At 41.8% G+C, this 14,318-nt stretch overlaps 1 protein-coding gene across 4 annotated transcripts in view; it reads left to right on the forward strand.

Annotated features, from left to right (window-relative positions):
- Positions 1–12,463, forward strand: part of PRPSAP1 (phosphoribosyl pyrophosphate synthetase associated protein 1) — a 38,042-nt gene extending 25,579 nt beyond the window's left edge. For all 4 annotated transcript variants that reach the window (XM_073563167.1, XM_073563168.1, XM_073563169.1 and 1 more), the window contains 3 exons: positions 5,086–5,156; positions 5,251–5,397; positions 5,826–12,463. In XM_073563167.1, the coding sequence (XP_073419268.1) occupies positions 5,086–5,156; positions 5,251–5,397; positions 5,826–5,984 (377 nt within the window). In that variant the 3' untranslated portion in view covers positions 5,985–12,463. The remainder of the gene's footprint in view (positions 1–5,085; positions 5,157–5,250; positions 5,398–5,825) is intronic.
- The last annotated feature ends 1,855 nt before the right edge of the window (positions 12,464–14,318 follow it).

A 14,318-nucleotide genomic window follows, 5' to 3' on the forward strand; every position in this document is an offset into this window, starting at 1 on the left:
CCTGTGAAAAAGTGGAACGCGAAACGTGCGTCGGGACTCCAGTGATTCTGTGGTCAGGCGATAAAAATTGGTATGTGTTAACAATCATTTGGCTACCGGCATATTTCCTTTATGGCACTTTGCACTTTAATGACCATTATGGGTCTGATTGAATGCATGCTGATATGTTGGTGCATCTATTAATATCACACATTCCCATAACCTGCACCTATTCCCTTAATCCTGTTTGTGTGCACTTTACTCGGGTATAAATTTCTTTCCTCTTTAATATGTATGTTGTTAATTCATGATATGGATATTTTATATGAATTGTATTCAAATAAAGTTTATTATCTTTCTAATACTCCTTCTTGTGGGTGGTGTGCTTAGGATACGCTGTATCCATTTCTTTAGTGATTTCCAAAGCCCTGCAAGGGATAGGGTAAGATAGGATTCCTTAAAATTTGCTATGAAAATGCTGATCGCTTCCGGTCTTTCAGGATTTTAAAGAAAGGGCACTTGTATTCAGTCATTGTTGGCTCTTGACATGGACATTTTTGACTAAACATTGATATAAAAGCTTCTTTAAAGTGTATATTATAAGGCATTAATGGCTTTTCCTCATTGATGGACAGATTTACCATTACAATTGCTTCTTTCCGGAGGGGTTGCCTTACCCTATGTCTTTGTGCAGCCATTGCTTACTTGCTTCCTGTGCTTTTGATATTAGGCAAACGGCAGCCCCTGTATCCAGGCATTGAACTGCCAAGTATGGAAAACATTTTGCTGTGTGTATGCTGCGTGCCTGTTATGTGTGGGACTTGCCGTGCTTCATTTCTCACTCTTTGCTCTAACCCACCTCTCACACTAACATAAGTCATCAGCGTGTCAAATACTGAGCTGCTAAAAAGCCTATTATAGTGCCGGGCTGGCCTCACCAAAGATGTACATGAATCACATAGATTTCTCTTTTTTTTTTTTTTGCTCTTCAATGCAAGAATAAAAAAAAAAAATTAGACGGTCCAAATGAGAAAAGAAAGAAAAAAAAAAAAAGAAGAATCAAACAGTTCAATGTTAAAAAAGGAAAAAGTGCATGGTCTGAGTGTAAAAAGAACAGTTGGCTGGTTCTATTTTTTTTTTTTTTGTTTATTTCTCCATTCGGACTACCCAATTCTTTTTATTTTACAATAATTCATAATATTCATATTTTACACTTTAAAAAGTACAAAAAGGAGGATGGGCCAATGCAAAAGTTTGGGCACCTGCATGGTTAGCACCTAGTAATGCCCCGTTTTGAAAGTATCACAACTTGCAAATGGTTTTTGTACGCAGGCAAGAGTTCTTCAATTCTTCTTCAAGGGATTTTCATCCATTCTTTCTTGGAATATTTTTCCAGTCTGTGAGATTCCTGGGTCGTCTTGCATGCACTGCTATTTTAAGGTTTAACCACAGATTTTCACTGATGTTCAGACAAGGGGACTGTGAGGGCCATTGTAAAACCTTCAGCTTGTGCCCTATTGTGTTTAGGATAATTATCCATTTGTAGAAGCCATCCTGTTTTCAACTTCAGCTTTTTTACAGATGGTGTTAAGTTTGCATAAAGAATTTGTTGAAATTTCATTGACTCCATTCTTCCCTCCATCAGTGTAATGTTCCCGTGCCATTGGCTGCAACACAACCCCAAAGCATGACTGATCCACCCCCATGCTTAATGGTTGGCGAGATCTTTTTTTTACTGAAATTCGGAGCCCTTTTTTCTCCACACATACCTTTTGATCATTGTGGCCAAAGAGTTTTATTTTAACCTCATTGATCCTCAGGACTTGTTTCCAAAATGCATCAGGCTTGTTTAGACATTATTTTGCATACTTCTGACGCAATCTCCAGAGTCAACTAAATCTTTCTGAAGGTCTTTTGCATTCAAGCGGGGGTTCCGATTTTCCTCTCTATCAATCCTACGAACAGCTCCAACTGCGCTCCGACCTTATCTTGACCTCCACTGTTCCTGTTCATTTCTTAATTACAATTCGAACTGAGGAAAGGGCAACTTGAAAACACTTTGCAATCTTCTTATAGCCTTCTCCTTCTTTGCTGGCCTCCACCATTTTCATCTTTAGAATGCTAGCCAGCTGCTTAGAAGAACCCATGGCTGCTGTTTTTTTGGCACAAGGTTAGAGGAGACTAGGTCTCCTCACCCTAGGTCTCATCACCCGGCCTTTCCTACTGATGATAGTGAAAAAGCCATAACAGGCTAATTAAGGACTGAAACCTTGGTAAAAGGTATCTGAGCACAAAAATCTCCAGGTCTCAAATGCCCAAACTTTTGCGTCGGCCCATTTCCCTTTTTGTAATTTTTAAAATGAAAAAAAATGACATGTTTTGTATTTTGGGCAAAAAAAAAAAGTGTCATCTGTAACTCTAGATCTTTAAAGAGATATTTTAATCTACAGCTTACTTAACCGTTCACACTAACAGAGTAATTTTGACCAGGGGTGCTCACTGCATAAACTTTTACATGCCATTGTATGTATATATAGTAGGAGGGTTTGATACATGGCTGATTTAGCCACTGCTCGGTAAAACAAAATGGCTATTGTCCATCGCAACCACTGATACTCGCGGTTCTCTGCACATGGTCTGTGCAGAGTATTCTCACCTACAAGACACATCTAGTCTGGTCATCTTCCCAGAGCTGACTGACTAAGGAGAACAGCTAGCCTGGTTATATGCAGGCCTAGCCAGGGGACGTCTTCTTTTTTCCCCCATGAACAACAATCCACATTGCGGTAATGCTTGAACAGAAAAATCTAAATTTTTTTCAAATATAATCATGTCATCGCACACACTGCACATACATATATACATGAATACATACACGTGTATACATACAGTGGGGGAAATAATTATTAGATCCCTTGCTGGTTTTGTAAGTTTGCCCACTGACAAACTCATGAACAGTCTATAATTCTAAGGGTAGGTTAATTTTAACATTGAGAGATAGAATATCAAAAATAAAATCCAGAAAATCACATTGTATAAATTATATAAATTTATTTGCACTTGCAGATCGATGTCGATTGACAGTCATTTTGTATTTCTTCCATTTTCTTACTATTGCACCAACAGTTGTCTCCTCACCTAGCGTCTTACTTTTGGTTATGTAGCCCATTCCAGCGTCTGGAGGTCTATGATCTTGTCCCTGACATCCTTAAGCCCCCGTTACACATAGCGATATCGCTAGCAATATCGCTGTAACGTCACCGATTTTGTGACGTAGCAGCGATATTGCTAGCGATATCGCTATGTCTGATACTTACCTCCGACTGGCTCCCCCGCTGCTCATCGCTGGTCGCGCGAGAAGGTCCTGGATCATTTCTCGTCGGCCACTTCCTGTTGGGCTTCCTGTGGCGCCTACGAGCAACGCGTGGACGCGGGCGGGAGGACGTCAGGATCGCTGCGTCTGACAGGTAAGTAGCGACCCCCGACCCCTGATATGTCGCTGGTGACATCTGCCTGTGTGGCAGCTCATTAGCGACCACTTAGCGATGCACCAGCGATCCATATCGTTGTCGGGATCGCTGGTGCATCGCTAAGTGTAACGGTACCCTTAGAAAGCTCTTTGGTCTTGCCCATGTTGTAGAGGTTAGAGTCTGACTGATTAATTGAGCCTGTGGACAGGAGTCTTTTTATAAAGGTAACTATGTAAGACAGCTGTCTTTAACGCAGGTAACGAGGTGATTAGGAGCGTCTAACTGGTCTGTAGGAGCCAGAACTCTTAGGCCTGTTTCACACATCCGTCTGTCACCATCAGTCAAAAGCCGCCGTTTTGCAAAAAAAACGGATCCGCCATTTTGCTTGGTGGATCCGTTTTTTTTTCCCATTGAGTTGAATTACCGGCGGATCTTGACGGATGGTCATCCGTTGGATCCGTTTTTTTGCGGATCCGCCAAAATTTTGGCATCCGCCGACATGCCTGGACGGACAATGCAACGTTTTTTCGGGCGTCCGGATCCGCATTTGTCATTGCGCATGCCCGAAGGACTTCACTCAGCCGCAAATTTAACCCTAAACTCTGTTCTGGCGGCTGAAAAATTCTCTCTCACTCACTCACTCACACTCTCTCTCTCACTCTGTCTCTCCTCCCCAGACCAGACAGCGGTTCCTTTAAATTTCTTCCTTCGCGGATCCGTAAAAAAAAAACGGTCCGGTGCAACACGTTGATGTCCATACACAGTCGGATCCGTTTTCCGCCATTTTGGCGGATTTCAACTGACAGGAAAACCTGATGTGTAAAACAGGCCTTAATGGTTGGTAGGGGGATCAAATACTTATTTCTCACTGCAAAATGGAAATAAATTTCTATAATTTATACAATGTGATTTTCTGGATTCTATTTTTAATATTCTTTGTCAGTGGATAAACTTACAAAATCAGCAAGGGCTCAAATAATGATTTCTCCCACTGTAGATACATGAATACACACACTGCACATATTGCGCTTACCAGCCTGCCTTCTCTTCAGTTCCTCTAGACTCCCTCAGCATAAGGACCTTTGGTGACATCATGGTCACATTCTTAACCTTGAAGTAGAAATGCTGGGGTCCCTAAGGGAGTGGAGCCTTGGGCAACAGTTTTCCTTTCACCCCAATGCCAGTTCTCAATGTAACTAGGGCGTATTTTTGGAGTGGGGCTTATATTTCAAGCATACCCTAAAAATCCTGTAAAATCATCCTAGGGCTTATTTTTGGGGTAGGGCTTATTTCTGGGAAAACTGTATAGCCATCTGAGTTTTACAGACACAAATATCGGAGGCTCATTGTTTAGTTCTATGATTCCCTACCCAGCAATCCAGTTCCTAATGTATAGCTTCATTATGTTGGTCACCAGCACTCTTTTCCCTGACAAGTGCTCTCAGTATCTGCATAGACACACAAGAGTTGGTAGGCTTGGGGCACACTAGGAATGCTGATTAATGCTCAGTCCTGCCCCTGCTCAGCATGCGCCTATGGCAGACTTCCTCTAACATTTCTCTTCTCATTGGCTGTTTTTTGCATGTTCATTGTCCTGTTGCTTTAATTAACAGTTTCCTTCCCTGTCTCAATAAAGTGATGATAGCCAAGGAGAAGCCTCCAATCAGCGTGGTGGGAGATGTGGGAGGACGAATCGCCATCATAGTGGTAAGAATACCATCCAATTTCTATACTTGGCCATCACATATTTCCTGACAACTTTCTGATCTTAAACCTTTTCTTTGTACGTCCATGACTTCAGGATGACATCATAGATGAAGTAGAGAGCTTTGTGGCGGCCGCCGAGATACTTAAGGAACGTGGAGCATACAAGATTTTTGTGATGGCCACTCACGGGATCTTGTCTGCTGATGCTCCTAACCTTATTGAAGACTCCTTAATCGATGAGGTCAGTACTGCGATAAGTACATGTCAATTATTATACAAGGTTGCAAGATGTGGCCATTGCGCCTATCTCGTGTATGGCACATCCTTAGGATCGGCCATCTATATCTGATTCCCCTTTGACAGTCAGCTGTCTGAGGGGGCTAAGGTGGCAATAGCGCATGATTAGCAGTGACCTTGTCTGATACTACAGCTTAGCCTTATGAAAGGGAAAGCACTAAGATGTAATGATAGGTTTCGCAACTACAAAATGTACCTAGTAATAGATGGGATTTTCTGGAACGACGTGGCCCCTCCAGGAAGGCAGGACTTTATTTTGATCGCCAGTCATACCAATAGACCATTAATATTGTAGCCTGTGAAGATCCCTTTTATGAGTGGAATGCAATAAACCTCACCTTTTAGTACTTACTGTCTACTCTGTTTCCCAAGGTTGTGGTGACAAACACCGTCCCCCATGAGGTACAGAAACTACAGTGCTCAAAGATCAAAACCGTGGACATCAGTTTGATTCTGTCCGAAGCCATCCGACGGATCCACAATGGAGAGTCAATGTCCTACCTCTTCCGCAACATTGCAATGGATGATTGAAGGGTTCTGCCCACCTTATCAGTCGAGTGCTGGATATGTGCCAGTCACAAGTGGGTAGAGCTCCACGTGCAGAGAAGGGTAGTCACCGATTGGGGAATCCATCCTTTTTTGCATTCACACTAAAGGCACTGCCACTTTACTGTTGGGGATGAGGGGGAGCTATCTCCTTTTTTGTGAAGGAGAATGGGGATACACCTGAATTGGGTTTTTTGGAAGAATCGAAAGGATACATAACTTGGGTTATGAGATTCCCTTCAGTCCTGCGAGAACTGAATCCATTAAAGGGGTTGCCCCACAATTGACATTTATCACCTGTCCACAAGACAGATGATCGATCTGATCCCAGGGGCACCACCAATGGGGTAATCCAGTAACTGGTGGTGTCCCAGCAATCAGACAGTTATCATCTATCCTATGAATAGGCAATAGATTTCAATCATGGAAAAATTCCTTTAACCCTTCTGTTTCCTTTGGGATGCAGATGGTCTGAGCCTTTCAACAACAAAGATGGTGGTCTTAATATACAGAAACAGAGGCAGAAGTATTACTGAGCAATACAGACTGGCACCACAGATAGTGGAGGCTACATATGTGTGTCAGCGTATGCTTTATCATGCACAGACGCCATCTTCAAATCGATAATCCATGCATTCAGTATGTACTGTACAGAACAAATAAGCCAGTGGTTCTGTTATGATGATGCCCATTGTCCAGCCACAGGATGGCGATGCCAACTTTGGTAGGCAGTAGGCTGAGAGAGTCTGTGGTCACAGTGGAGCCCTAGCTGTAACCTTAATTGACTGCTTGAGCATGACCTCGAAACAAACATGCTTTCATGTAACTAGCACGTAACGGCCTGCATGTATACCATATCTAAAATCTATGGTGGGTGCCTACTCACACATGTGCATGAATATATAGCTAAACCATCAAAAACAATGTAAATAGTGGAGTGACTAAATATGAAAACGGCAAATGTGTAAGTTCGCTGCGCTGTTAAATCATCAAGAGCTTTAGCTTAATAATAATAATAATAATAATAATAATTGTGGATATTAGGGGCAATTGATGGACAGTTCTTAGGATCTCCAGTGATTATCAGACTAAAGGGGACAAAAAACATTTTAGCCGGAGCTGCTATACTAGATACAGCCACATCCATATGTGTGGCAGTTGTGCATGCATAAATAAAAAAAAAATGCCTCTTAGTATGGCCCAGCATTATGGGTCTAAGTCCTGGGACCCCCATCATTCATTCATTCATTCATTCATTCATTCATTCATTCATGGCCTGTGCTGAAAATAGTCAATTAAGTAATAGTTCCCCAAAACTAAAACATCTATCATTCAAAAACTTGTCCTATCTTCTTTAATGAAACCTTCACGCATTTGTCCTTTAAAGGGTTGATTGCTGTCCCCTTATTATCGGATCCAGGGATGTTCCCAAAAAAATTCTACTCTCTTCCCAGACTGCTGACACTCCTCCTTATTCATACTGTGTCCTCTGCCGACCTGTTGGGATCAACATTAAGGAGGGGAGCGGGAGTGTGTCATATGAGCGCTGCAGACAAATGAAATATGCTGATCAGCTGCAGCGTTCACGTGACACTGCTGCAGTGCTAAATGTAATGTCAAGTTTATTTACCTCCATTAGTATAGGGTTGTCCAGCAGTGAATAATAAGAATAATTTGAGAGTATATTTACACACAAGTTTTGGAGGCAGAAAAATCCAACTTGGTTTTTTAATGTTATCCACCTCAGCGTCCATGTGTTTTTTTTTTTTTTTTAGTTTTTATGCATTTACTTTTATGCGGTTTTAAAGCAGTTTTTATTGAAGTACCTTTTTACAATCTATGCAGAGTGCCCCTTTCAGTGTTTAAAAGTCCTATCTCTCGGCAGCAGAGGGCAGCAGTAGGCCTTAACATGACAACTCACGTTTATGGCGTATTCACAATTTGGCCAGAATTTGGCCTTTGCCTTTAAAGGAAACTTGTCACATTGACCATGCACTCAGATCTGCCAGCGGCATGTTATAGCAGATTGATGTATAGATTTATGGGAAAAGATTCAGTATAGCCTGTTTTATTCATCGGAAATTCCTGATTATTCTAGAATTAGAAGTCAAGTAAGCGGTCTGATCAGTGATTGGCGATCTGATCAGTGATCAGCAGCCTTCCTTTTATCAGTGTCTATCCAGAGACAACTGCCAATCAATGATCGGACTACCCACTCAACGCTTAATGATCAGGGATTTCAATTAATAAAATATACAGTTTAGTGAGAAAAGATTCAGAATAACTTGTATCAATCTGTTCACCTCCTCCTGCTCTCTAACATGCTGGCAATGGATTTCACTGGGTTTCCTTTAAATGAGGCAGAGCAGAAATAACAGATACTGCCTATAGCCAAGAGTGGCACTGTTTCTTACTAAAAAGCGTAGACCCTTTTCTTCTTTTTCTTGGACCAACCCTTTAATCCCCTTTTGGAGCGGCCCCTAGTAGTGCTGCCATGCTGCTTGTCATCCAACTTGCCCATGAACCAAATTATTACTGTTTTGACAGGACAACTAAGGCCACTTTCACACATTCAGTATTTGGTGAGTTTTTTACCTCAGTATGTGTAAACCAGGAGTGGGACAATCAGAGGAAAAGTATAACAGAAACACGTCACCATTTCTGGATTTATCACCCACTCCTGGTTCTGGCTTACAGATACGGAGGTAAAATACTGACTAAAGAGTCGCCATGCGAATGTGGCTTAAAGATGTTAACCAGCAGGAAGTTCTTTAGTAAGCTTTATTATTTTACACTTTCACAACAGCCAAAGTACTTTAATTGTGAAGCCATAGTTTCAGACTCCTTTCAAGGTCCTGGCAGCTCTTCTTCCGCAGGTGCTTCCATTTCCTTCCTTTATGTCGGCATGTGATGAACAGGGCTGGCTGTCTAACTCCGTTTGTGGGCAAAGCCAGCCCCATTCTTCATCAAAGTCCAAGGAAGAGAGAGGTCTTAGATAATGAGCTGACAATCCAGCCCCCTTTATGACATACCGACCCCCAGAGACGGGAATAGGCGAGCTCCCGGCCTCTATCAGAACAAAAATGGAGATGCCGAGATCTGGAAAGGGGTCCTGAAATGCAGTCAGTGGGACAATATTCAGAGTTAATGTATGACTAAAGAACTTTTAATGTCGCCAGACATCCCCTCCTGTGCTGACAGAGGAGCAGACATGTAAATGTATACTACGGTGTGCATTGTAGTAAATATGCCAGTGTATATAGCCTACGTGTAGATATGTTTTCACACTGTATACACCGCTACAGGGTGTGTCTGTGTGAGACACCATGATGTCTTGTGAGTCCTATCACCGTTCTGATATCATTCCTGTCAGTTGTTCCTCCATTAAATCCTTGTACGGGGGAGACCTGGGCAATAATCTACAGGGCTATGCTATTCACCATGGTGTTTTCATGGATACTGTACATAGTTTCCTAGGCCACTATGGCTACCTTCTGTATGAAGCCGCCTGCTCCGGCACTTTTCTGTGTTTTACTGACTGTGTTTTTTGTGATTTTATTTCTTCTTCTTTAAATAACGTACAATAATATCATGTTGTAGACAATATTTTAGTTTTAGGGTTCTTTTCATGATATAATAGGGTTGAAGAACTTGTAATTCAGGATTATAACTCGTGATTTGTTCTAATCCTGTGTTTTGCTTCTTGGGGTATTGATTTTTGCGTTGATATAAAGGATCATTTGCTGACGCATGTAAAAAAAAAAAAAAAAATGTGTTGCCCAGATAGATGTTACAGATATTGTATCTGATTTTTCTTTGTTATATAGGCAGTATTGAAGGCGCTACCAATGAGGAGTTGTTGGCACGATTGAGAAATCATTAAAAAGGGCTTGTTTAGGATTTCTGAAGAGTATCTTGTCTTTTTTTCCCCAGAAACAGCGCCACTCTTGTCCATGGTTGTGTCTGGTATTGCAGTGCTGGCGTGTTCATGTGAATGAGGCTGAGATGTAATATCTTACACTGCTGATGGGCAATACTGAAAAGTAGTCTGTACAACTCTTCTTTTCTGTAACCTTGGACAACCCCTTTAAGCTCACAATACAAATTCGATATTTGCCAGCTGATTGTGGTGGCATTCACCAGCCATTTATTGTATATGGGCAGAGGGTCTCACTTGTTTTCAATGTACTGAGCTGCAGTGGAGACCCTCGGTGCAATGCACGGGTGTCTTGTGAAGTGCACACTCTGGGAGTGAAGCCATGGAGAGGCTGCACTGTTTGCACGCCGTAGCGCTCAGTTCTGTGAGCGCCAGAGAAAGGGCGTTCAATATTTACCCATAATTCAAGTCTTGCAATTTCAAATAATGAGGGATACCTTACAAATGTCAGGATAACCCTTTAATTTATATATCTGGAAAAAATGGAGCGCACAATCTTCTACATTACATTGGGAATCTATGCAGATGTACAGTTGGTCTCCTATTACAGAACACCAGGAGCCCAAGGTCAGTATGAATCTTATATTTACCTGTTAGCTACTTTTATGAACACAAATGAAAGACTATGGGGGATGCAAAGGTGCAATTTGTATCCCCTTTCCCCGGCCACAAGTTCTATAACTGGCCCAGCAAGTGTTGGTTCTTGCATTGGAACCTAACAGTTTGTGCGGTTTTTTTCTTCTTTCGTGGAAAACAATGGTCAGCATAGTGGGCTTATGTTTTATGAAAACAATTTGTCCTAGCAGAGCTGCAGTGTAAAGCATGGTGAAGAGACAGAGAGCAACAGCCTGAGCCTCTGACACTCTGAGCAGCAGGTATTGCACTCGTGTTTAAAGGGGTTTCTTATCTGTGTAAGCCCCATTTGTGTGAATAGGGTCGGCTTCAGTTTCCTGCACAGCTGAGTGACTCTGCCGTGGTACCGTGCAGGGAAAACGTAGCACAGGACATAGTGATTAATCAACATGGCTGCCTCTTCCTTCTCAGCACCTGTACTGGGTCTTTATGTGATGATGAATCGTAGTGATGGGCTATCCCTGTGTGAGATAAGATGAATCCCATAAATCCATATCAAGAGGACAGAGATGTTGCCGAGGTGGCATCTATTTACTGCTTGCCAAGTATTGGATACCTAATCTATTCTAATATGACCGATGCCTGAGATCTGAAAGGTGATTGACAGATGCCACGGCAGTAGCACCGCTCTCCTCCTGATGCTTGGAACATATTTACTACACTGGCCAATACTTGTGCTACTAGTAAAAATAATATTCCGGATGGTACACCTCCTCAGACTGTGCCCCCCACGTCAGATGATCAAAGGGAGTGCCTGTTCTACCTTCCATGCTAATGAACAACTAACTGCCACCCATTGATTTCAATAGGTTAATTAGTGTTGTCTATGAACTGGCTGTGGCTAATTTAATTAGTGGCTCATGAAAATTATGTCTCTGTATAATATGAACGATTCCGGTTATTCACTATATAGATGAAGACATACATAGGTTTAAGGAAAAGAGGATTCTGTTGCCATTGCTCCTATGCTTTTCATATATACAAGTGGCAACAGTGACACCTACTGTTTCTCCAGAGGTACTACATGCATTTATATTCAAGAATGCACTGGATGTTTCATTGTTTCCTGTAAGTTATGACATTATGTATGTATGTATGTACTGTGCATAGCCATGTGACAACTCTACACTCATATTCCAGCTACGCTCCAGGGTTGAGAATATTAAACAAAATGGAAATGATTCATCAAGTGACCTTGCTAAATTAAGGAACAATCTATGTATTCATTGTACATTATCAGGAATGGTGTCTTAAGAGTATTTTAAGGACTTGAGATTGTCTTTAAAAATTGCCTAAAATTAGAGAGAGTCGACTTTTTTTTCCCCCCACCCCAGAAAAAAACAGCATTACTTGTGTTTAGTACTGCAGCTTTGCTTTATTAAATTCATTAGCCGCAATACCAGACACAGCCTCTTGGACAAGTGTGTCACTGTTTCTGAAAAATCCAGACCCTTTTTCTGATTAGTGTGACGGCAGGTTAAACTAGAACGATAACAGAACTGTGAAGGTAACACATAGCTATATTTGTAGGCAAATATAAACCATTGCTGTAAATTACCAGCCTAAAGAGGCTTTCATTCTCCACGTAACTGTGAACTCAGTGCTGCCAATGCCTGGCTGGTAATCTGGCAGTGGGGGCAATGTGAGACTGCTTTATAGCTGCCACTGGAGATTTGGCCGTAGTTGGAAGCCCAAGATCGGGCATCAGGAGAAGGCAATCTGTAGTCACTGGGAGAAGGGGGGCATGAGGCCTGGAAATGAACATGTTTAGATGTTCGAGTGATGGGAAAATCTGACCATGATGAGAATAGTTGCAGATGAACGTTTCATTTTACTGTAAAATAAATGGCAATGTGAAATGTATTTTAATATATACTGCAATGTGTTACCATGATTGTAATGTGTCATTTCTGGAATCGGCAGTGCTAAGTTTACAGAAGGTGAACATCGGATTTACAACCTCCTCTTCTGGACCAAAAATCAAACAGATGACCTTTTATGCCGACTTACAGCCTGCCCCACATCCCCGTGCCATGACCTCAAAATGCCCCAAATATAATGCAATTGAATCGCGTAGACCCTGGAATTAAAGGGTTGTACAATAATTAAAGGAAACGGTATGAAAACTACCCAAAAAATGTAATATACAACATGTGCAAACCAATGTGAATACAGGGAGTTGTAGTTTTTTGTAAAGTGACTAAACTCAGGAATTTAGGCATCCACTCCCCTGGAAACAAAGAATGTTCATCTTTATTTTGGTAGATCTTGACAGTAACTCCTTAGACGTTCGCTAAGCACCTGCTATAAAGACTCCTGGGATCTGGAGATTCGAGAGCAGCTTTCTTTTGCGAGTGCTTACTGGCCCGGTACTACAGGTATCAGACCTAGAGAGGTGATCGCTCAGCCTGCTTCATGCCCCCTATAGAAGAGCGAGATGAGCTTTGGATAGGATTCTCTCCCGTGATATGTCATTCTCCTTCTGCTGTTGGCAGTCTCAGTGGTTTACATTGCGGAATGCAAATTGCAAACATAAAACAAAAAATAGATTTTTATTTATTAGGTTAGGATATTACAGGTGGCAGAAAAAAGACAATATCTGAACAGTTGGCAACCTCACTGAAAATGTACACATGTACCCACACCAGCAGTAGGGAGAAACCAAGCGTAGTTCTGCTAAGTATTCTGCTGCGATTCTACAGAAATCTGCCCCAAATAAGCTGAGCATCTGTGGCTTACTCTTATTTTCTTAGATTCTTTCCAGATAAGCAACCGGTTAAATTTCATACAAACTTTGTGCGGAAGGCTAGGTTCACAAGAGCATATAAAAACTTGTCTGTATTTCAACCGTATGTCTATTTCTTAAATCGAAAAAAAAAAAACCACACATTACAGTGTCCTGTGTAATCTTTCCAATGGATCTGTTAAAGATGTATGCCATATGGATGGTGTCTATATGCAGGGATGTCAAACTCTTACACAGAGGGCCAAAATTAAACTTGGACAAAGTAGTGGGCTGACCTTGATATTTCTAACATTAATCGCGACAGAGAAAAAAAAAAAAAAGGAGGGGGATAGAATATGCCAAGGGTAGGGAGAACCCCAATACTTCTGGAGGAGTTATGGTTGTGGGGATGGGAGGTAGCAGTATACAGGGGAATACTAAGGCTATGTGCACACGCTGCGGATTCTGCTCCGGATCCGCAGCGTTTCTGGCCCTGCGGGTCTGCAGCAGTTTCTGCTGCGTTGTACAGTACCATTGTTTTCAATGGTCAAACCAAAAACCCTGTGCACATGCTGCAGAATTTTCCGCGGGTTACAATCTGCAGCATGTCAAATCGTGCGATTTCGCTGCAGTTTCACACCTTCTCCATTGTAGAGGTGTGAAACCGCAGGGCTAATCCGCAGGTAAACCACAGGACTTTTGACCTGCAGATTTTTACAAATCCGCAGCTCTCCAAACTACGTGTGCACATAGCCAAAGGGTGCGGTGACTCATATAGGAGGAAATGTCAGAAGTACATGGAAGAGAGTGAACAAAAAGTGTATTCCCTTAAAATTTCTTCCTTTAATGACAAATAATTCTTTAAAATATACACCTATCCCAGTGAGCAAAGGAATTTTAAAATTGCACAATGTAGACCATAGAAAAAGCCCTGCAATAAAACTATCTTAACACCTTCCTTGCTGTGGAGATTGGCGCCCCCACTCAACGTGGACTATCCCTCACTCCCCTACATCACCCTATA

This window comes from Dendrobates tinctorius, unplaced genomic scaffold (genome assembly GCF_039654945.1).
Source record: "Dendrobates tinctorius isolate UK_male_01 unplaced genomic scaffold, ASM3965494v1 ptg000383l, whole genome shotgun sequence".
In the NCBI taxonomy this organism is placed as follows: Eukaryota; Metazoa; Chordata; class Amphibia; order Anura; family Dendrobatidae; genus Dendrobates; species Dendrobates tinctorius.